Source organism: Pestalotiopsis fici (assembly GCF_000516985.1).
Source record: "Pestalotiopsis fici W106-1 unplaced genomic scaffold PFICI_Scf_8, whole genome shotgun sequence".
Taxonomy (NCBI): domain Eukaryota; kingdom Fungi; phylum Ascomycota; class Sordariomycetes; order Amphisphaeriales; family Sporocadaceae; genus Pestalotiopsis; species Pestalotiopsis fici.
The window spans coordinates 235,221-256,629 of NW_006917098.1; the positions used below are offsets into that span (position 1 = coordinate 235,221).

At 48.6% G+C, this 21,409-nt stretch overlaps 9 protein-coding genes across 9 annotated transcripts; 5 read left to right on the top strand and 4 right to left on the bottom strand.

Moving 5' to 3' along the window:
• Positions 1 to 370: 370 nt before the first annotated feature.
• PFICI_10767 (uncharacterized protein) lies at positions 371 to 2,597 on the top strand (the record flags this gene model as incomplete). Its single annotated transcript, XM_007839348.1, has 3 exons — positions 371 to 1,732; positions 1,781 to 2,299; positions 2,352 to 2,597. 3 exons carry the CDS (start codon positions 371 to 373, stop codon positions 2,595 to 2,597), a joined length of 2,127 nt encoding a protein of 708 aa, XP_007837539.1.
• A 735-nt stretch (positions 2,598 to 3,332) lies between these two features.
• PFICI_10768 (uncharacterized protein) lies at positions 3,333 to 3,906 on the bottom strand (the record flags this gene model as incomplete). The annotated part of the gene is made up of 2 exons (XM_007839349.1): positions 3,333 to 3,658; positions 3,732 to 3,906. 2 exons carry the CDS (start codon positions 3,904 to 3,906, stop codon positions 3,333 to 3,335), a joined length of 501 nt encoding a protein of 166 aa, XP_007837540.1.
• Positions 3,907 to 6,758: 2,852 nt separating this feature from the next.
• PFICI_10769 (Lathosterol oxidase) lies at positions 6,759 to 7,712 on the top strand (the record flags this gene model as incomplete). The annotated part of the gene is made up of 1 exon (XM_007839350.1): positions 6,759 to 7,712. One exon carries the CDS (start codon positions 6,759 to 6,761, stop codon positions 7,710 to 7,712), a length of 954 nt encoding a protein of 317 aa, XP_007837541.1.
• Positions 7,713 to 7,853: 141 nt separating this feature from the next.
• On the bottom strand, positions 7,854 to 9,125 carry PFICI_10770 (uncharacterized protein; the record flags this gene model as incomplete). Its single annotated transcript, XM_007839351.1, has 1 exon — positions 7,854 to 9,125. The coding sequence occupies one exon, from the start codon at positions 9,123 to 9,125 to the stop codon at positions 7,854 to 7,856; it is 1,272 nt and encodes a 423-aa protein (XP_007837542.1).
• A 2,724-nt stretch (positions 9,126 to 11,849) lies between these two features.
• PFICI_10771 (uncharacterized protein) lies at positions 11,850 to 13,554 on the top strand (the record flags this gene model as incomplete). Its single annotated transcript, XM_007839352.1, has 4 exons — positions 11,850 to 12,326; positions 12,402 to 12,423; positions 12,474 to 13,414; positions 13,516 to 13,554. The coding sequence occupies 4 exons, from the start codon at positions 11,850 to 11,852 to the stop codon at positions 13,552 to 13,554; spliced, it is 1,479 nt and encodes a 492-aa protein (XP_007837543.1).
• A 462-nt stretch (positions 13,555 to 14,016) lies between these two features.
• PFICI_10772 (uncharacterized protein) lies at positions 14,017 to 14,481 on the bottom strand (the record flags this gene model as incomplete). Its single annotated transcript, XM_007839353.1, has 1 exon — positions 14,017 to 14,481. One exon carries the CDS (start codon positions 14,479 to 14,481, stop codon positions 14,017 to 14,019), a length of 465 nt encoding a protein of 154 aa, XP_007837544.1.
• A 738-nt stretch (positions 14,482 to 15,219) lies between these two features.
• On the bottom strand, positions 15,220 to 17,467 carry PFICI_10773 (uncharacterized protein; the record flags this gene model as incomplete). The annotated part of the gene is made up of 12 exons (XM_007839354.1): positions 15,220 to 15,405; positions 15,466 to 15,662; positions 15,723 to 15,817; positions 15,881 to 16,008; positions 16,080 to 16,137; positions 16,194 to 16,497; positions 16,578 to 16,641; positions 16,721 to 16,754; positions 16,804 to 16,957; positions 17,035 to 17,133; positions 17,193 to 17,262; positions 17,333 to 17,467. 12 exons carry the CDS (start codon positions 17,465 to 17,467, stop codon positions 15,220 to 15,222), a joined length of 1,524 nt encoding a protein of 507 aa, XP_007837545.1.
• Positions 17,468 to 17,963: 496 nt separating this feature from the next.
• PFICI_10774 (uncharacterized protein) lies at positions 17,964 to 19,065 on the top strand (the record flags this gene model as incomplete). Its single annotated transcript, XM_007839355.1, has 3 exons — positions 17,964 to 18,070; positions 18,150 to 18,833; positions 18,900 to 19,065. 3 exons carry the CDS (start codon positions 17,964 to 17,966, stop codon positions 19,063 to 19,065), a joined length of 957 nt encoding a protein of 318 aa, XP_007837546.1.
• A 789-nt stretch (positions 19,066 to 19,854) lies between these two features.
• On the top strand, positions 19,855 to 21,219 carry PFICI_10775 (uncharacterized protein; the record flags this gene model as incomplete). Its single annotated transcript, XM_007839356.1, has 3 exons — positions 19,855 to 20,119; positions 20,171 to 20,250; positions 20,308 to 21,219. 3 exons carry the CDS (start codon positions 19,855 to 19,857, stop codon positions 21,217 to 21,219), a joined length of 1,257 nt encoding a protein of 418 aa, XP_007837547.1.
• Positions 21,220 to 21,409: the final 190 nt, after the last annotated feature.

A 21,409-nucleotide genomic window follows, 5' to 3' on the forward strand; every position in this document is an offset into this window, starting at 1 on the left:
ATGTGCCGTCTCGATTCCCGTTCCTTGCGATTAATCTCCCTGAAACTTTCCCGCTTGTCTATTTCGGTTCCTGATCGCGGACACGGGTAGGTTAGTCATTTGGATGACGGAATGCGCATACAGCTCAAACCGTGAGGTCGTTAGGTTTGAGAGCCGATTAGGCTCGGAATGTCCCCCATTCTAGTCAGAAGATTGCAATAAACCTTCAAGCCAGCCTTAAAATAAGGACAACGCGGCACCCGCTGCCGTATAGTACAACCCAGGCAGCCCTCAATATTCCATGGTCATACATATACTGTGCATGTTATTTCTATTTTGTATCTTGATTCTGCTGTGCTTCGTCTGCTACTCAATCTTCACTTTCATCACAATGACTGTGGATACAGCAGACGAAGCACCGCCCATCACATTTGATGGGCTTTGCTCTGTTGAGTCCACAGACCGTCTCAATTTGATCGACAAAGTGAGAGCAAATGGAGTTGGTGGTATTATTTCACTACCCCAGCTTGTGGTATGTGGCGATCAATCTGCAGGAAAGAGTTCCGTGCTCGAGCGCCTCACCAAAATACCTTTCCCTCGAAGTGACAGCCTCTGCACGAGATTCCCTACTGAGATCATCATTCGTCACACTTCGGGTGCTCGCCAAGTCATCGCCACTATCCAGCCCCACGAGACTCGGTCGGCAGACATCCAGGAAAGCCTCAAATCCTACCAGCGTAACATCGACGATTTCTCAGAATTACCTTCCGTCATCAAGGAAGTCTCCAAGTTGATGCGAATCCGGGGCTTTACTAGTGAGGAAGAGTGTGGAGGTGCTTTCGCTTCGGACACGCTCCGCATTGAAGTATCAGGGCCTAATGGCTTGAGTCTGACCGTTGTGGATCTGCCTGGCTTGATTTCAGTGTCCCACGAGGGACAAACAGAGGAGGATGTCGCCATGGTTCGACGCATGGCCGAAAGCTATCTGGAAAGTAGCCGAACTATCATTTTGGCCGTGCTCCAAGCTAGTAATGATGTTGCCAATCAGGGCATTGTACAGTTGGCCAGAAAGCATGACCCTGATGGTCAGCGGACAGTTGGGATCATCACCAAGCCAGACCTGATCAATGCCGGTACCGAGGCCAAGATTGCAAGACTCGCCAACAATGTGGATAATATCAAATTGAAACTTGGATTCTTTCTTCTGAAGAATCCAAGTCCGTCCGAAATCGGACTCTCTGGCGACGCACAATGCCAGCTGGAATCCCAATTCTTTGCCACAGCCATTTGGCAGTCCCATTGCCTGGACATGACCCGTGTGGGTATATCAGAATTGAGGACGTTCTTACAGCAGTTGCTGGACCGTCACATTGAAAAAGAACTTCCTAAAGTTCAAAATGAGGTGAAACAATTACTCATGGCTACGGACACCAGACTCGCCACTCTGGGGCCGGAACGCACAACTGCCCTGCAAATCAGAGGCTTCCTGACTGGAACGAGTATGCGCTTTCACGGGCTGATCATTGCAGCTTTGTATGGGAATTACCAAGGTTCTGAGGCTAGGTTCTTCGAAAGAGATGCGAATCGATTGCGTGCGATGGTGCACCAGGCCAACGAGACATTCGCCGATTACATGCGCACAAATGGGGCTAAGAGAAAGTTGGTCGAAGAAAAGGAAGACCAGCCAAATCAGGAAGATGAATCAGAAATAATTCTCGCGACCAAGACGGAATTGTCTCAGTGGATCACAGAGGTAAGCATGTCTCTGCATGTTATATATGTTACTCACCATTATGTGCAGAGATACACTGCCACAAGAGGGCGCGAGCTCCCAGGAAATGTCAATGGCGTATTGCTGTCTGAGTTGTTCTGCGAACAATCTAGCAGATGGGGTCAGATCTCCGAGAATCACGTTGCAACAGTCACACAGATAGTCACTGACTGGATGCGGGAGGCATTGGCCTTAGTTGCCGAAGAAGAGCATGTCCGAAATCAAATTTCAAGTATCTGTCAGAAATCTTTGAACAGTGCGATACGAGATTCCGCAAAGGAGTTGCGTAAGCTGCTCTCTGATGAAAAGCGGCCGCCGATGACATATAATCATTACTATACAGACAATGTTCAGAAGGCTCGCAATGACGCAGGGGCCAAGAAGTGGCAGCAAGCAGTTAAGGCTGCACAAAATGAAGAATGGTCTGGCAAGATGAACATCAACATGAAGGAACTCGCCAAGTTTCCTCGCTTCTTTGCCTCTGTGAACGTCAACATGACGCAAACGGCTTGCGCGGATGCTGAAACTGGACTCACTTCATATTACAAGGTTGGTATCATGATACATGTGTATTTTATAGATCTAATTGACTCTTCTCCAGGTAGCGATGAAGATCTTTGTCGACAATGTGTGCCGCCAAGTCCTTGAGCGTCATATCCTGCGTTCAATGTCGGAGCTCTTCACCCCTACCACAGTCGCCCAGTTCTCAGATGAAGAATTGCTTCGAATCGGTGCGGAGACCGAAGGCCGACGTCGTGACAGAGAGCACCTGACACAAAGAGCATCAGCACTGCGAAAAAGTCTACAGGATCTCCGAGGCTACGAATCCCGGCAGCTTGCCCTATGAACCCCTGAGTCATTTCCGCCTCGATCGCGAGAATTATTTCTGATTCATCTTCCTGATTTGTCTGGTGTTTTTTTCTCTTCTTTTTTCTTCTTTTTTTGTAATCATCACACTGCTTCGTTAAATCAACTGGCGCTGTTAAGGACTTTGAGGAGCTCACTCAAAAACTGCTCCTGGGGGCTGAAGGAGTGCTGCGAAAGCAGCCAGCAATGTTTCCTGATGTTACGTTTTCCAAGTTTTGTGCACGGCTTTGAGATGTGACTGTGCATTTCTGAACGTCCGATGGATATAATGCTTTCGTTGGTTTTTCTCCCTGTATGTAGATAGCAAACCTCGAGCTTGGTTTTCCCACTGGGTTTTCCCAAGCTTGTTATGCAAATGCAGAGGCTGAAAAGTTGTACCAAAATAAGGTACATAAATACATTTGTCCAAATTATGATGCTTCGAGACCAATCAACAACCAACAAGTGCCTGGTCGAGTACACGTCCAGTTATAAATTTTGCATCATATTTGAGCCGCCAGCCGTCGAATTGGCCGTGGATACATATCAATTGACACGTACCTATCTAGAAACCTAGGTTAGGTGGATTGACGTACCAGGTGTTGTTTCCAAACACCGAGATGTGCAATGTCTTTATATTCGTGCAACACATTTATTGGCTACAGCTATCAGAAATCCCAGAATCCCTAACTAACCCTACGCCAATTGAAAACAAGCCCTACTAAATCACAAATATCTAAGTGCAGCTGTCACTTCCAACAATGAAAGTGCCATCCGAGTTCTCACAGCCGCACTCGCCAGAGCTGGGATCCTTGATACAGGTGGTTCCGACACCACTGCTCTCACCGCTGTCGTCCCAGAAGAAGGTCCAGCAGTCCGAGTCCGAGTCGGTCATTTCGCTGCTGGTAGGCACAGTGCAGCTGTAGGCGCTGCAGGTACCGTAGGGTGCACCCTCGACATCGTCGTACTGGTGGTCCGTCTTGAAGACGGCAAATGTCTGCGACGAGGTGCGGGTGTTGTAGGCGCACTCGGCAGCCTGGATGGACTTGGAGGTCTTGGAAGCTGTACGCTTATTGTCAGTCATCAAACGGTCCTTTGGAGATGTGCTTGTTCTTTGCAAGTCGGGATATCTTACCAGAGCAGTTATAAGTTGAGGGACACTTTCCTTCAGTGTTGGAAGTGGCAGGGTCGAGAGTACGCTTCTGCACTTGAACCTCAGCAGAGCGCTGGAAGAGGTCGAGAGGCGACCATGCGGCGGTGATGGATGGCAGGACGGCGGCCACGAGGCCAAGGACCATAGTTGACTTCATTTTGAGCGAGTGACTGAGTTGAGTGAACAGCTGAATGTCTGGTCCAAAGAAGATAGTGCCTTCAACGGATTCTTCGAGCGTCTTATATACAGAATTGAGTAGTTGGGACTCATGTCGTATTTCCCCTGATTACAACGGCAGTTACTGCCCCATGCCCGGACGGGTATCCGTGCTGGCGGATCGGGGAATATACGTCAAACAAAGCTTATTATATTTCACGGGTTGCCCATCTCCACCGTGCCAGACCTAGATTGCGCCCAAATTGGAGCCGGGTATCGGGAGTGGAGGGCGCTGATTCGCAAGGACCCGCTCCTCAAACTCCACACGGCCTTGGACCGGGGTTCTTCTCATACGGGAGACCGGGGGCATTATATAAGAACAATGCCATGGGCCGCGCAATAACAACAAACCAGAAACGAGAAGTGGACACCTGGGTGCCGCCTCACTCTATTATCCAGTGTCTGGTTTCCTACGTATTCGAGAAATCTAGGCCTTGTGATGATCATCCGTAGTGGCGGGTCTAGATGGGATGATGGAATGTGCTGTTTGAGCGAAGACGGAGGCTCATCTATTCATCCAAACACGCAACATGCGGGAGCGTATTGGATGGGCTGAACGTCATGCAATTGCCCCTCTGGCTATGGAAATGAGCTGCAAATGATGAGTTGAATGCATCCTGTTGCTTCCCGTGGCAGACTGGACAAGCTTGGTCATCTTTCTTCTTCTTCCTCCCCCTATCCAAGCCGCATGTGGATTCGGGTGACACATCTGCCACGGAACAAAGATATTGCTTCCACAGAATTCCTTCATCATCTTATCTACTGAGCTTCCCATTTGGCGCCATTGTCTTGAGTAAACGGTAGTGAGATGAGCTTGCTGTGAAAGATTCACCATCACTCATGATTTGTACCTCACATCAGCCATGTTACACTGTTTGATTCTCAATGTTTTGTATCACAGTGGCTGCGCCAAGTGAGTTGCTTCGACCAAGGAGGAAGACCCTCCGTCGAATATATCTGCCAGAATGGTAGCAGAAAACCAGTATTTGCGACGCAACAAATGACCCGAGCTAGACCGGTGACGAGGTATCCTAGCTTCAAAATGCCGAAGCTCATCAACTGTTGTATCTCAGTCCTGTCCGATAGATGATGGCTCCCCGCAAGGCTTCAGATGTTGTGTTGTATTGTATAGTTGTGGCCGCTGAGGGATGGATGGTTTGTAGATCCTTAGCTCTGGGGCGAGACAGCTTTGAGCGAGCATCATAAGCTCAGTACCGACTTTCGTAGTTGCAATATCACCTTGCCACTGTTGTTGTGTTTCTGCTTCAAATCCAAACCAATTGAACCAGGCAACTGCTGAATCGTGCATTGCAGGGAAGCTGAAATTGGCGAACCTGGAAAATCCAAGCCTACAGAGATGCGCCTCCGTCCAATGAGATGAACGACCTGCTTGATTTGCCACAACAATTGTCACTCGACTGACAATTGGTGTTGAAGCATGGGCGAAATCATCCCCGGTTGGACGGGGCCTAGATGGGCACATGGTGATACACAAGTTGCCTGCCTGTCACCCTATGGCATCCAACTTTACGGAATCCATCGGACGGCAAGTCAGTCAAGCAAAAAAGTGAGACTATTCCCGCTCTTCATTGTCTGATCGTGCCGCAACTTCATCATGTTTTGACGTTTGGGCAGCTAAGGCAAAGATTAGTGTACCTCCCAGTACTGTGTATTGCAGGACCCTGCAGCCCTGATATGTTTACTGAATGGTGCTTGTCTCCAAGCGGTTTGGGCTCGCATGTCGACTCCACAAGGCCTGCCAGGGCAAAGCTAGATTCCAAATCAAACGGCGCGACGTCTGATCTCAATGTTTACCTAGGCCATCGAAAAGCCCTTGAACTTGACTTTAATTGTTGTTGGTAAAATCTTTGTTCTGATGACATTGGAGAGAAACGCTGACTTCAATGCAACAAGATTCCAAATCCGACTCGCGATATGCGGGTGAGATGTCGTTTCGATACCTTGAGTACCCCGCGGGCCGCCACGCACCTTCACCAGTGATGGCTTGCTGATGGGGCCTTATCCAGGCACAGCGCATTAGTGCCAATTGCCAGTGGTCCGGTTCCCTGAATCGGAAATCACAAGGAGGCAAATGCCGTGGTCAGATCTCGTCGGGCGCCCGAGAATCCCGTGGCGGAAACAGGGGCAATGGCGAGTAGAATTGGAGACGGCCCCGGGAATGTTGGAAGACGCATCTAGGAGCGGACAGCAGCAAGTATGGTTCGAGCATTTCCAGAAAAAGCCATGGTATAGCCTCGCCTTGATGCGCCACTATCTTTCCCTCTTCTAGAGACATTCTAGAAGAAAGTCACCATGGGCTGATGGTGGACAGATTGCGATCCGTCGTGTTTGTTGATCTTTATAGCCGAGCTCGGCGCCAGGGCACCCATTTAACACGCCCCCCAAAAATGCAGGCAGCTGGAGCATCCCATTCGTCGACGGCCAAAGTGGCATGATCCGGGATGGTCCATCTCCGACGGTTAGGCTTGTCATTTCGCTAGCGCCCGCGAGAAAGGAGGCGGTCTCAACAGTTTCTTTTCTTTTCTAATTTTTTCCCCTCTCGCCGCTCTTTCGCCCAATTCTGTTTATTATTATCGTTTCCCCTTGTGACTGGGCCTGTTTCTTATCTGCTCGCGATCGCTGGCTCGTCGTTATCTTGCGCGGAAAAGGTCCTCGACACCACACAACATTGACCCGTCCGACGTCAATTGACAACAACAGCGGCTTGTGCCTGCATCGACCAAAGAATACCTTACCTACCCCTCCAGCAGCAGAAGCCAATCCTTCGCCGCCATGGACGTTGCGCTTGAGCTACTCGATCCCCTAGTCTTGGACAAGGTGTACGCCTATGTGCACCCTGCGCCAAACTCCATTGCAAACTCAACTTCAGCCTTTGAGACTACTGCTGCTCTTACCGCCGAAGATGGCCCCGTCTCAGCATGGCCACGCGACAACATCTACCGCCAAATCATATCGATTCTCGTCCTCACCCAGCTCGGCGCCTGCATGCTGTACTGGGTGTTTTCGGCCCTCTCGTACTATCTGATCTTTGACCGCCGCCTGGAATACCATCCGCGTTTCCTCAAGAACCAGGTTCGCCAGGAGATCATCTCCTCCATGAAGGCTGTGCCGTTTATCAATCTGATGACCCTGCCCATCTTCCTCGCCGAGGTGCGGGGTCACAGCTTGCTGTACACCAACGTTGACGAATATGGCTGGGGCTTCATGGTCCTTTCGACGGTGCTGTACATGGCTTTCAACGACATCGCCATTTACTGGATCCACCGCATCGAACACCACCCCAGCATCTACAAGTACATCCACAAGCCTCACCACAAGTGGATTGTGCCGACACCCTTTGCCGCTCTGGCCTTCCACCCCGCCGATGGTTATGTCCAGTCGCTGCCCTACCACGTCTTTGTCTTCATCTGCCCCATGCAGAGATACCTCTACCTGGTCATGTTCGTCCTTGTCCAGATCTGGACCATTCTGATCCACGACGGAGACATGATTACGGGCCACTGGGTAGAGAAGTTCATCAACAGCCCTGCCCACCACACTCTGCACCACATGTACTTCACCGTCAACTACGGCCAGTACTTTACGTGGGCCGACTACTACTTTGACTCGCACAGGGAGCCCCGCCCCGAGCTGGACCCCATCCACGAGGCTCTGCGCGTCATGCGCGAGAAGGGCCTCGTCGACGAGAAGGGAAACCCCATCTCACAAAAGCCAAAGTCCGAGTAGGCACCTTAATGAAGCGATAGATTTGAAATTTCTAGTACATACCTATATATACCTACATACGGCGTCCCGGTCATGGACACAAAGTCTAGCCGAGGTCTACATCGAGCCACGATACTAATAAACTTAATTGATCAATCATTTCTATCTATTAGCCTCTTTTGCAACCTTGATTCTGTTAGCGACTACCATACGACTGTATTTTCCCGTATTTCTCCGATAAACCTGAGCCTGTGGCGAGGTCAAGTCGGGGCACATCAGATCCAGGTTACTGAGATTCCTTTCTATCTGCTCAAGCGTCCTCGTATTGTCTACCTGGAACATGAGCCCCTCGCAAAGGTGCAACGCCTGCATTGTCGCGACATCTTGAAGACTATGGCCGTGTTCGATGACCGGAGCAGATTGCCACATGGCGTTCATAAGCAGCCCAATGTCTTCGGCGCCAAACAGCTCACTCCATTCTCCTGCCGACATGCGCTCCAGGTCTTGGTGGAGATTGGAGAGCTCCGGCCGCAGGGGATACAAGGGAATACCAATGTACCAGAGCGCCGAATCTTGCTCAAATGCAGATACCATCTTTCTCACCACTGGGTTGGACATATCCGCTCCAGACCATCCCCATATTCTCAACTTCTCGGCCGATTTCAGATCACTGCCGTTGGCGCATATCTTATTCTTGGCATAGTCTCTGCAGAAGCGGAAGAGGAGCTCTTCTACCGCCAATAAATCATCAATGTCCAGAGATGACATCTGCTGAAGGGTGCGTCTGGTCTGATTGCTAGTAGGTAACACGACCCTGGCGAGCTGGTAGAGATATCTCAGCATGGACTGGCAAAGTTCAGGATGCGTCTGATTGACTCGAAAGAGAACCTGACAAAGACGAACCATGCCAGACGGCGGCGCATTCTCGAGAAACGAGCGCCCTCTGTCCATGCAGAATGCAATCACGCCGAATCCATAGTCTACGTGACCGTTCTTCACCATGGTCGTCGCAGCGTCAACGAGATGGAACCAGCGGTCGTTCATTACAATAAGCGGCTTGCCAATGCTGCGTTTTCCCGATTCCTCGGGCCTGAGGATCGAAGTAATATCGTTTCGGAATCCTCGCAGTAGCCGCTCGGGGTTTTGTAGTTTCTCAGGCGGGTTGAGGATTTCTCTTAATGGACTGGGATGCGCATGCCGCTCGGGGCTTCTCCCCTCCATGGTCTTCGAAGCTGCCGCCAACAAGCTTGCGACCGCCCTTTTGAAATGAGTATACTTTTCGGGCGGTAATCGACGAACATAGATGTCGATCTTGTCCATGGACGGCGATACGGCATGGGGTTTCGTGAGGGTGCGGTGGGCCACTATCCTGACAACTTGATCATAGCTCAAGCGCTTCTTCAAATTCCATTTTCGAAAGTGATGCTTGTACATTCTCATACTGCAACTTTGAGTTGGCGAATGCAAATTCTTGGCCGTTCCAGCAAGCGACTCACGTGGCGTGAAAGTTGTGTTTGGTCTGCACTATCATGGCTTCTTAGTATTACGGTGCTTCCTCAAGCTTCCAACGGCGACGAACTGTGATGCATGACTTCCTCGAGTGTAAGACTCTGGCCTAGGTACAACTCGGTGAGAACATGACGATTGGATTCCCAGTCGCACGCCTGGGCCCACTCATGTAGAGGCATGGGTGTCGTAGTAGTTATTCGTCAAGGTCTCTCGCCGTCGTGATTTTGCGGGGAAGGATAAGGTATAGAGCATTGCCAAGAAATCAATAGGAATGAAGGGGGCCGGGTCTTGTTATCAGACTGGCCGCCTACTATATATTTCTCGACCAGGAGAAAGGCGAGCTGGCGAGCATGGCTGGAGCTGATTAGATGGTTCGGATATTGTCTGAATCCACAGTTTGCGGGGATTCCCTGGGCTGATGCTAATGGAAGAACCCTGGCGATAACCACCATTGGGCATGACGAGATCATGATCATACCCAGCGCCCTTCCTTGCCATGATGCAGTTTGCACATGGTACCTTTTGAAGACCAAGGAAGGAAAAAGAAGTCAACAACAGAAAATTGACAAGAGTGGTTCTTCATAGCCTACAGTTGATAGTATGAGTCGCCGTCTAAATTACGATTCTTGGAAGCGGCTTGGACTCTCAGTGACGCTACTTAGTGCATCGGGGGTGGGACCTGGGCGTGCCGGCTTCAGCGGTGAGGAGTTTATTCGGTGGGCTTTGCCGGGCCGCGTAGGCATTAGGCATGCAGTGGCTCGCTGTTCTAGGCCTGACTCGTGTCTTGTGGATGTCCGATTGTCATGCGCGGGAACTCGGAGGCGAACGCCAACCGAGAGCCAGACAGACTTGCTAACTTTATGATGTGTCTTTTCATGTAAATGCTACCACCTGTCGATTACAGTTCCGCGCATATTCTCGAAAGGATATCAAGTCGAGCTGGAACAAGCGTGCATTAATATAGTTAGCGACTGAACAACCGGTTTTCAGCTACCTTCAATGGCGCCAATAGCTGAACGTGTAGAGTATAATTCGTACACTACTGGGTCTTGCCAGCTGAATACCTACGCTATTTATTCCTTATTTATTCTCTCAGCATAAGCACTATGGACTGCGCTGAAATCGGCCACTACAAACCACAGCCTCGTGCCAATGTTGGCAATCTTGGTTGTGTCGCACGTTATCCAATACTGCCCGTGAATGGAGAGCAAATGCGAATCCAGATGGCGCTATTGTCAGGCACGTCGCCTTCAATGTCCAGTAAGATGACCCAGGTTCAGCCCATCTTTCGTGCATATTCCAGGATCTCAATGTCGCCGCCAATAAAATCAGGAATTGTTCGAATAGTGAGTATTGTGTGTTGCAATTTAGCAAGATAAGGCTGGTTCTCAGGCTGTTCTCTTTTCAGTGTGAATTATTTCTGGAGCGAGGCTGCAGGAAATTAGGATTAATTGCACGAATGTAATCATGACCCTGGCCATGGCCAGGAAAGACCATAGGGGTAAAGATTATGAATGGCAGAAAGGGTCATCAGCGGTTGTTGATTGTCCTATTTCATGTGACTCGCCAGCATAATTAGATCCTTCCAATAAGTGCGATGCTCACGACTTGGCGAGGTAGTCTTCATTGATTGACTGATTGATGACACTGGGTGAAGCATACGGATCAAAACCCATGCTCTTTATCTACCATCCCAGTCGGAAGAACAGGGGCCCGATGGAAAGCATTGCAAGTTCGTTCGAGACTAAAGTAAAATCCTTTGATTTTTATTTCAGGCTCGCTGGTCGAATCCGATACGACTTGGGGGCCGCTGATCGGTGATCGCGTAGATACCTACCCAGTATGTACGCAAGCGCCATCCGTGGTGGGAGCAAAGGAAATCATGTCAAATCGAGCATGAAACTGGAACAACTTATTGAAGATGGCAATATCACACAGTTTATGATCTTTGTTGAGATATGATACAAACCAAAATGTTTACTTTATTCCCCACAGGGGCGCGATACTAGTCTGTTCCTTCGAATGTCTGCAGCAAGCAAACTGTCACGCCGGGACTGGTTGAGGTTAGTCTCAGCCTTACGGATGTGCTGAGATTCAACAATGCTCAAAGTAGATGTGGCCGGGGTTCAGAGCTTTTCCAACTGCAGCCATCGGGGTCTTTTGCCTGTACCGACGCGGCCATCGCCCATCTCGGAAGATATCTCCTACCGATGATTGGTCCATGACTTAATGAAAATAATCTTGGCTGAGAAAAATTCGATCATGGCTGAAAAGAATTATGGTTTCTCTAGGATGGAACCACGCATAAGGCTGTGAGCGTGGCTGCTAAATTCTAATCCTCAAATGACTTGCAGGTCGAGCTAAGATTAGTGATAGTAGCACCAAGTAGTAGCTGGAGCTAATGATTCCCAGGATATTTTTGAGTGGCTGATATGACCTGAATTGCTATATATAGAAACACATCAGCATAGTACCACCACGTTGAACGAGGGGGCCACGAGCGTAAAATAGACTGACGCTCCTTGAAATATTTGACGGAGAACTGCCCCGTGTCGATTGGAGAGTTAAAATCTACTGTCGCATAAAACGAGGAATATTGTTTCATATATAATTACACTATTCATTATATGTTTGCCTCTAATTGCACTCATGAGCGTCGCCACACCTGAAGTTTCGGCCTCATGGTCTTACCCACCCTTCAGTCAATTACAAAACAACACCGACTGCAATATCACAACGGATTATATCGCAGATAGCGTGCTATTGATAGCCCATGGTCAATACCTGACCAACCGCAAGCTGGGAGATACCGGCCTCTTGACTGACTGGCTAGACTCTCTGGTTCCCACTGGCTACGGCGGGCTCCCCGTCACTGACCCTGACGGCAACTACAGCTCCTTAAACGACGCGCTTTTGCATGAGGAACTCCTGCTGCTGTGGTATTACGGGGTTTGGCTGAATGACACAGCCCTTGCCAACTTATCGGAAACCGAAACGACAGCCTATTACGAGATAGAAAACCAAACAAACAATTTCGCCTACAGTTGTATCAATGAAGCAACACGGGAGAAGATGATTTGCGACAAGCTCGATATTCAAGGAGACCCAGACGTTTCTGGAAGAGGGGTAACGTTGCCTTTTTACTGCCTTCAGTCCTGGGTCAAGTACAGCTGTGACTAACTGCGACTTATGAACTCTCAGATGATGCTGGCATATTATATTCGTAAGTGTCCATCAATCGGCTTATGGACCACCGACGTCTGACTATTATAGTTATTGGTCTAACAATCGTCTATTTCTTTACACTGATTTTTGACCGAACGCGTCTTCCAAAGACCAAACCAACTCAAATTGTGCGCTCCAATACCTTTATCGAAAGATATGGACACAGGGCTATTACGGCACTGCGACAGACTGTCAGCAGCTTCCTGGTCGCCGCGTTGGTCTTTGCAACCGCAATGCTTGGTGCCACTGTCGCCCGCTACTACGCCTACTTGAGAGATCGCAACGACGTTGACGCTGATGATGTGTCATTTTACACATGGCTAGGGTCGGCAGCCATGTCCTCCTTCTGTGTTTTTCCTTGTTTGGTATTACAGACTGTCACGGACATATCACTCTCGCGCTATTCAAGGCTATTCCTTTGGTGCGCTGTCATCAGTCTTGCTGCCGCGGTCTGGGCACTATCCATTCCAAGTATCGATCACTTCTTCGAACTTGCACAGGCATATGGTCGTTACGAAACATGGTATTATAGTAACACGACTTACGAGTTGTCCCAGCAGGACTGGGACTTGTTGACTAACAACGATACCATGTACCAGACTGGCATCTACAGGGCCATGATATGGGAAAACCATTGCGATACGAGCAAGTTGAAAGACCGATTACGGATACTTCTCACAATTGGCCTTTGTATACAGGCGCCGGGGTTCATTTATTGTCTTTTTGCCAGTCTTGCCGCCATTATATCACATTCACACTTACCGCCGCTTTCTTGGCTCTGGAAACACATCGAGCCTTTCTCGGAACCAATCAGGCGGGTCAACAGGATTGCGCGCCCTATAATAGGGTTCATCTATCTTGTTGCGGCATTGGTATTCCTAGAGTCCTTTATCGAGTACCGAAATGTCGCCAAAAGGCTTGCGCCAAGCACAGACACAGATACGGACTGGAGCTTTGGTCAGATACTTGCTCTGGCGCAATGGGCTCCCGTAGGTTTGGAGTTCATGACTCAATGGAGAAGTAAGCACCTACCCCCCTCCTTCTTTACCATTAATATTGCACTTTGTGTCTCACCTTCATTTCTTTTCAGAGGAACGAGCACAAACAAGAACACAAAACCGAAAGATAAACGGAGGATTTCATGATCACTACCAATCCTCGAGTACTTATGAGCTTGTCCGTCCGTCCAGTACGTACGATTCTGGCAGGGTGGTCTAGCATGTAGTGTGTTATTTGATAGTTTCAAGATGCAAAAAGTCATCTCTTATTGAAAAGTGAAAGTTTTGACTTTCAAAAGTGTAACAAATCTTCTGCCGCGATTGATTGATTCGGCATCCATGTGACTAAAATGAACACGTTGGGGCCTGGACGGCGCAGAAGCCAGGTACTATCATTGCGCGCCTCTTGCTCATAACATCTGGGCTGACATATTTACAGATTCGTATACTACTCTTGTTGCCTCGAGAATTCTTGAACATCATTCTCGGCGCACGCAATTTGCAAGTTTTCTAGTGGCACGAAGACATATCAACATGTCCGTCTTCAACCATCAGAATCAAGCCTCTCGCAGCCGACCCTCTCCTCTATGATATCAATCACGAGCAACTTCATACAGCTCCGGGTTGTCCAGTGGGATCTTCCTATCAATCCGCATGCATTTGACGAACCATTTCCCATTGGATCGGTCCATGTGAACTATTTGTCTTGCTCTCGCAGTGACCGACCTGGTGTCTTGCCCATCCTGGATACAATGGTATGCGATGACTTCTACGCTGATCCGAGCTTTGTGAAGAGACTCGGACACGTCAATAATCGGATTCCCAATGTGATGTTGAGTAGCTGTAAAGCCGGATAAGAGCTCGACAGTCTGAGTCCAATACTGAATCGGCGTGACTTGGCTTGATGCAACGTTGTCTAGGTGGCCTGAAATGTCGAAAGTGATTTCAGAGTCTGGCTCGAGAAAGGATAATAGAAGCTCTTTGTCCAGATCATCCTCGGCCTTTGTGAGCAAAACAAGCGTGTTGTAGATTTCATTTTGGGCGACGAGACGTTCCATTCTGATGACCAATGTGAGTTGGGGGACAACGTGATGCTCAACTTTCCCAACTTCATAATCAATCCAATGATGGACATGTGGCTTTTTATTGTCAGTTCTGACCTTGATCAGGTTCATTGGTGCTTACTCCCGTGGTCGTTAGCCCTTCTTAGATCTTACTTTCTAATGCTCGTACGGAACTACTCGGCATCAACCGACAGGATCTAGCTGCTTTGATCTCGTCGGAAATTTCTCTAATACCGACAACGGCCAAGCAGAAAGTATAGTCATCATCAATGTAGTCTCCTTTGCTTCCATAGGATCGTGTTTACAATGTAAGTTGATCAAATGTCACAACGAAGACAAGTTAATCGAAGCCCCGAGTTCTATGCCAATTTTATGATCAAAATGCACAGAGCAGGCGACATAGGTAAGAGTTGGGGCGGTTGGGGGCGGGGTAACGAGCGATATGCCCTAGGAGGGACCTTATGTTGACGCAATAAAAGCATCGTCTAGCGGGAATGATTCCCCAAAGTTCGTACGCTGGAGGACACCTCTGGTCGCAAAGACAGCATCTAGGCAAAGATTATATGAAGGGCCAACTAAGCAGGTCAATGCAATGCAGTTATAAAACACTGTTGGACAGAAAAAGCCAAGGCGAAAATATCAATGTGACCTCGACCTTGAATCTCTGCCATACATCACACCACTATTGAAGTATTCGCAAGTAAAAACTCGATAGACTTGCTCGAGCGTCACTCAGTATGAATATCGAAACAGAGGCGACCTGTCTCCCATTTCTTCTAATGCCTCTTCACTGTGTTGTCTCCTCACATCTTCCTCCGTAACATGTTCCCTCTTGTCATTGATCTTCTTGTAGCAGAACTCCAAGATGAGAGACGAAACAATGCCAGCACATGCTAGAGAGAATGCAGTAGCATACCCCTATCCAAACATTAGCTGATTCAACAATATCGGGTTACCATAGAGCAGAAAAAGACGTACACTTGGATATTTTGGAGCCTCGCTGTCTCTGTAGATGAAAGATCCAAATATTCCGCCAATGTTGCCTAGACCGACGAAATATCCGATCGCCATGGCCCTCTTGTTCTGAGGCGCGGTATTACTAATGAGCCATGCATTGACAGTCGGCGGGATAGGGTAGAATCCCACACATGCAAGGCAAAGCGCAAAATAACAAGCTATAAAACGAGGTTTAGTTAGAGACTTGAAATTTAGTCACAATTGCTACGATAGCTTACCAGGTATGTGCTGTTTCTGTGTTGGTCCAAAAACATACAATATTGCATGGGCAACAATCATGCAAAGATCAGCTACAATTGCAAACGGCATGCGCCTAAATGTTTCGTTTGATTGAGCAATTACTTCTCAGTGGTAGCGCCATTTGTAAATGTCTTACCAAGTAATTCTGTCTGCGAGCATTGCTGAACTTATAGTCGCAATTACCCCAACAGTGTAGGGAGGGATTGTTAAAACTTGTGCCATCGATGATTGATAGCCCATGTTCTTGATAATTTGTGGCATTGTCTAGATATGAAGCCGCAAGTTAGAATTGTCCTCCTAACGCAATGCTTCATCATGGTTATGGTTGTACTCACAAATTTGAGGGCATAGTTTGGGCCTGTGCTCGATAGATAGACGATTGCCAACAAATACCTATGTCAGAATCAGTATACTTCGCACCTGTCGATCAATGCCAACAAGCTCATCACATTTGCCAATCTTTGAGGACTTTGACAAGATTCTTCCAATCGAACTTGTGACCGCCTTCTCCTTGTCCATGGTGGCGTCTCCCAGGGACTGCAAGTTGTCGAACCTGTAGGTAGCGAATCTCCTCTGGGCCAAGGAAATAACCAGACGATCCAGGCGCATCCGGCATCAGCAGCATTGCGACAACGCCAGCGATGATGGATGCGAGACCTTCGATGATAAAGATCCAGCGCCATGCCCCATAGCCGCCAACTCCATCCATTTTGGCAATGGCATAAGCTAGAAGGCCAGAGAAGGCGCCCGCGGCTGATTCAAACAAGTTTATCAGTCTCAGCCCCAACTAATACAATTTATTTGCAGGTTTATCGACTTAAAATTTAACTTACTTGCGCTCGAGCAATAGAATATTGCAATCCGTACCTGCGACTCATTTGGCAGGTACCAGGCACTCTGGTGATTTTTTAGTGTTTCGCAGGCAAAAGTAACCCACCGATCTTGTCAGCGCCGATTGATCAGAGAGTCTACTCACCACAAGGTATATCGCACCAGGAAAGAAGCCAGCTCTATCGATAGGTCAACATCTAGCAATGGCACGTGCGAGATCTTCCATACTCGAAAGCCCCGAGGAACAGCCTCGTAACACAAAGGCCGGCATAGTTCTGGACAAGGCCAGATAATGTCATCACAATGCCCCATCCTATAATCATTGCTCCAAGGAACAGCGACGGACGTTTGACTTTGGATAGCATCCAATTCGAGGGAATTTCTTCATATTCTCTTGTCAACTCCATTCCGTCAAAGTAAGCAGCACGAGAGTAAGTATCATTCGAGGTGACGACTCACCTAGAAGTATATACGGAATAAAGAAGATGCAGAGAGCAATGTTGTATTTGACGCCATCTAGTTGAAGGTCGGTATCCAAACCTTCGATTTTCGCATTGCCTAGAAACGCCTGCCTGAGTACGACTCATCAACATAAATCAAGAATTAATATGGCATACCAATATTCGATCGGTCTAGAAATGAGATGAGGTACAAGATTGTCAGCATTGGAATCAGTCGAATGTCGACCTAAAAAGGCCAGGTTAGCTCTTGCACCTGGATACTCTAGACGTCTGGGCCATCTTGCTTTCCAGATCACTCGCTTGCGTTGGGCCTCGGTGAATGAAGCCAGAAACTCCGCATCTTCAGTATTTAAAGCACTCAGGTCGCATTTCGGATCAATCCGGCTTTCGATGTGGACAGGCTCCTCGGCTTTGAGCTCGGTATCAGCCATTGTGGGCAACACTCTAGGTTAAACTTGTTTTAGAGTAATTAAGTCTCAGCGTTGAGGTCCTGATATTCACCAAACTGAATTGACGAAACTTTGTGCATCTTTGTTCAACTACGAGACATTGAGCTCTTCCAGCGGCCCCGGCTAACCCGTACTTGGCGGACTATATTCATGCGTTCCCGTCCCTTGGATCTGGGGTAATAGCACTAAGACATTGGTTTAGGGTCCTGGCAAGGATGGCATCTGCAGCCTAGACATCTGGGCGGTATCTGGGCTTGAAGCTTGATCGCCTTGGCTGCGGGGAACCCCGTATCTATGACTTCTAGAGCTTACGCAAGCCCGCGCGGATTTTGACAGTCCGGGTCTCCACCATATTTCCATTGTACTTTAATCGAATTACGTGTACAGGGTAGGCATTTTTTATTGAGCTTCAACCTGGCGGCATCCTAAGAGAGCACTTACACTTCACAACATTGCACACACATTTTGCCAGAAAAAAATGAAGCCCACTATTGCAATCATCTCAATAGGTGAGATGGGTCTTGGGGTGGCACGGTTGCTGAAATTTCATGGTTATCGCGTTGTAACGAATGTTAGTGACAGAAGGTTAGTTTGTCTTTCTCACTGTAACCATTTCACACTCACTTCTATAAGAGCTGCACTAATCACGTACGGTACCATGCAGTGAGGCAACCAGAGAACGTACAAAGACACATTCTATAGAGACGTTGCCAAATGACCTGGAAATTGTTGAGCAAGCCGACTACGTGTTATCGGTTGTCCCACCACGGGATGCTCTTAACACGGCAAAGCGGATACAGGCAGCTGTCGAGGCGTCCCCAAATGTAGGATCCAATGGCAGGACCATAGAGTTCCTAGACCTCAATGCAGTCTCCCCGCAATCGGCGCGCCTCATTGCGGCTGTTTTCGACAATACGACAGGCGTTCGCTTCGTTGACGGTGTTATCAGTGGGGGAGTTCCACACGAAAAGTCGTCATTAGATGGAACAGAATGGCATTGTCCCACACTCCTGTTGTGTGGCCCGAACAGGGTTTCGGATCCAGATCTGACCAGAATCTTAAACATGGAGCATATGAGCGAGAAGATTGGGGCAGCAACCGCGGTAAAGATGTGTTTCGGCATGACAACCAAGGGCTTCATTGCTCTTGCGATTCAGTCTTTCACGACGGCCCACCGATTGGGGGTCCTTGATGAGTTGCAAGACTTTTTAGGGAGATACAAGCCAGCAACCTTGAAAGCGGCCCAGGATGGATTGGTGAGGATGCCACACACAGCATACCGGTGGTACTTTGAGATGCTCGAAATGAGCGAAACAGCTGCAGAATACGGCGGATTTGATAAGACTCTGTGCGTAGACAAGTGCATATCAATAGTTCTCGTAAAAGATGTTTGCTAATTTCTCTGGAAATACAGTTTCGAAGGCGTGGCCGAATGCTATAGGCTGGTCAGCGAAGACACCATATTGGGAAGTGAGCTCCCCGATGCAAGGGTTCGTGGAAAGACTGTTGAGGATGTGGTGGCACTGATCAGTGAAGGAATCGATGCAAAGAAAAGCGGGCAGTCTACCAGCTCAGTGTGAAGTAGATCAATGCTCTTTGGGGGGCTGACGGTGCTCTCAAGTACTATTCATGCGAGTCGACTTAATGCGTGGCAGTTGTGGTTCATAGCAAATGCAACAGATACCAATGCGCAACGATTGCCATGAAATCCAACTTCCCTTACCGAATCTGATATCACGGCGAATAAATAGAGATACAAGAAAGTGAACATTGTAAAAAGTTCTGGACGGAAAGCGCTCGCCTTTCTCTCCGGGAACATTGGACTCGGCTTTGGTCCTACTTCGAACATCTCTTGGCCAGGGCAGTAAATGTCCATCAGCTAAAAGGCTTCTGTACCAGAGGCGAATATGCCACCATCCCCACTGAGTCACTGGGAACAAACCATTTTGGTCGAAATCATGTTCCTGATACCAATCGCGGGTGTTAAACGCCGTTATACTCCATCTATCTACATACCTAGTATGTATATACTTGGCCTAGTACTATGGACTTGTCGGACTATGGTGCATGTGCACAGACTTTTGCAGGGTCATTGTAGTATATAAGCCTGCTATGAGGCACTGCTTACGGAGCTGATTGATGCAATGCGGGGAACCTGGTCTTTGCCGCACGCCGGACCCTTCATGATCAGCCCAGTACCATGGAAAGGAGACAGTGACGGGCATCAACTTTCCGTCGCTACCAGAAGCACGAGTACCAATTCGGAATATAACAGTCCGTCGTCTCCCGTAGAGTCTCTAGGCTTTCAGCGCATGTTCGTTAACCCACAAGAATCGGAGCATAACACTTCGCGTTGAATCATCGCAACAATGTCCCGGAAGGAAACATATTTTCCAGCTTTCCCCGGTCATCCTCGACCCTTTATTTCGATTGGACTTCCCTTTGCTGAGGCATGCCGACAGCACGTGACAAACACATTCAAGTCGAAAAGAGTATATATTATAGTCTCAAAGTCTATCAGCCAGACATCGACCTTCGCAGTCTTGCGAGACGAGCTTGGCGACGCTGTCGTTGGTGTTCGTTTTGGGATCAAACAGCATGTTCCATGGCAGGACGTGCTTGAGGTTGCTAATGGTATGGGCATTCACAAAGATACACTCGAAACCATGACTAACCAGTCAATAGACCTTCGCCGCCTTTCGGCTGATCTCATTGTAACTCTCGGTGCTGGATCTCTTACAGATGGCGCCAAAGTAGCTTCATTCGTAGGTAATCTCCATCGATTTCAATACGCAACATCGCGCACTGACTTGACCTATCAGGCTTTTGCGAATTCTGCCTTTACTCTTGAGGATATGGCTAAGCTACACATCGGTGCAGACCCGAAGCCAGACCTAGAGAGTCTCCAGGCATGCAGGCTACCAATCATCAATATTCCCACCTCGCTCTCAGGCGGGGAATACACGCCTCGCGGCGGCGCCACAGACTTTCGCACTCACCAGAAGGCTTCCTTTCAGCATCCGAGTATCGGTGCTTCATTGGTTATACTGGACCCTGCCATTACGGTATCAACCCCGGAGCGCGTCTGGCTTAGCTCGGGGATCCGCGCTGTTGATCATTGCATCGAAGGATTATGTTCGATTTTCTTCGATGGTCCTGCAGACGAAGCTACCAAAGAAACAGCCGAAGATGCGTTTACAGACGGCTTGCGACTAATTTTGCCAAACTTACTACGCGCAAAGCACAAGCCGGAAGATCTTTCAGCACGGCGGAATTGTATGCTGGGAGTGATTGGAGCTGCCAAGGGGCTCAAGGCAGGAGTCCCTATGGGCGCGAGCCATGGCATTGGCCACCAGCTTGGTCCACTGGGAGTAAGTCATGGCGAGACAAGCTGTGTGCTGCTGCCGTCGGTACTGAGATATAATCACCGCCACGGAACAGCTAGTGCGCGCGAACGGCAGGCAAAAGTGCTACACATCCTCCAAGATCTAGGACTTGATCTGTTGAAGCGAACCGACGAGACTCCGGAAGCGAGTAACCTGGGAGATGCGATGGAAGCCATCGTCTCTGGACTCGGCTTACCCACGACGCTCGATGAGGTCGGAGTCGGCAATGAGAAATTCAAGGAGCTAGCAGACAATTCCATGAAGGATAGATACATACCCACCAACCCTGTGACTATCACACATCCAGATCAAGTGTTGGAGATCTTACAAATGGCAGCCAGACCTTAACATGTTTATAGAAATTATCATGTACAATCTCTATTAAGAGCAGTTGATTCATACAATCAAGTCGTCAGACCGGAATACATCCGAGGAACTCAACTGAATAACATACGTCCAATCGAGTCGCCCATTACACATGAGAGCTGGACATTCATCCGACTTAATCTCCTCAAATTCACAGTGGATTTATTGATAG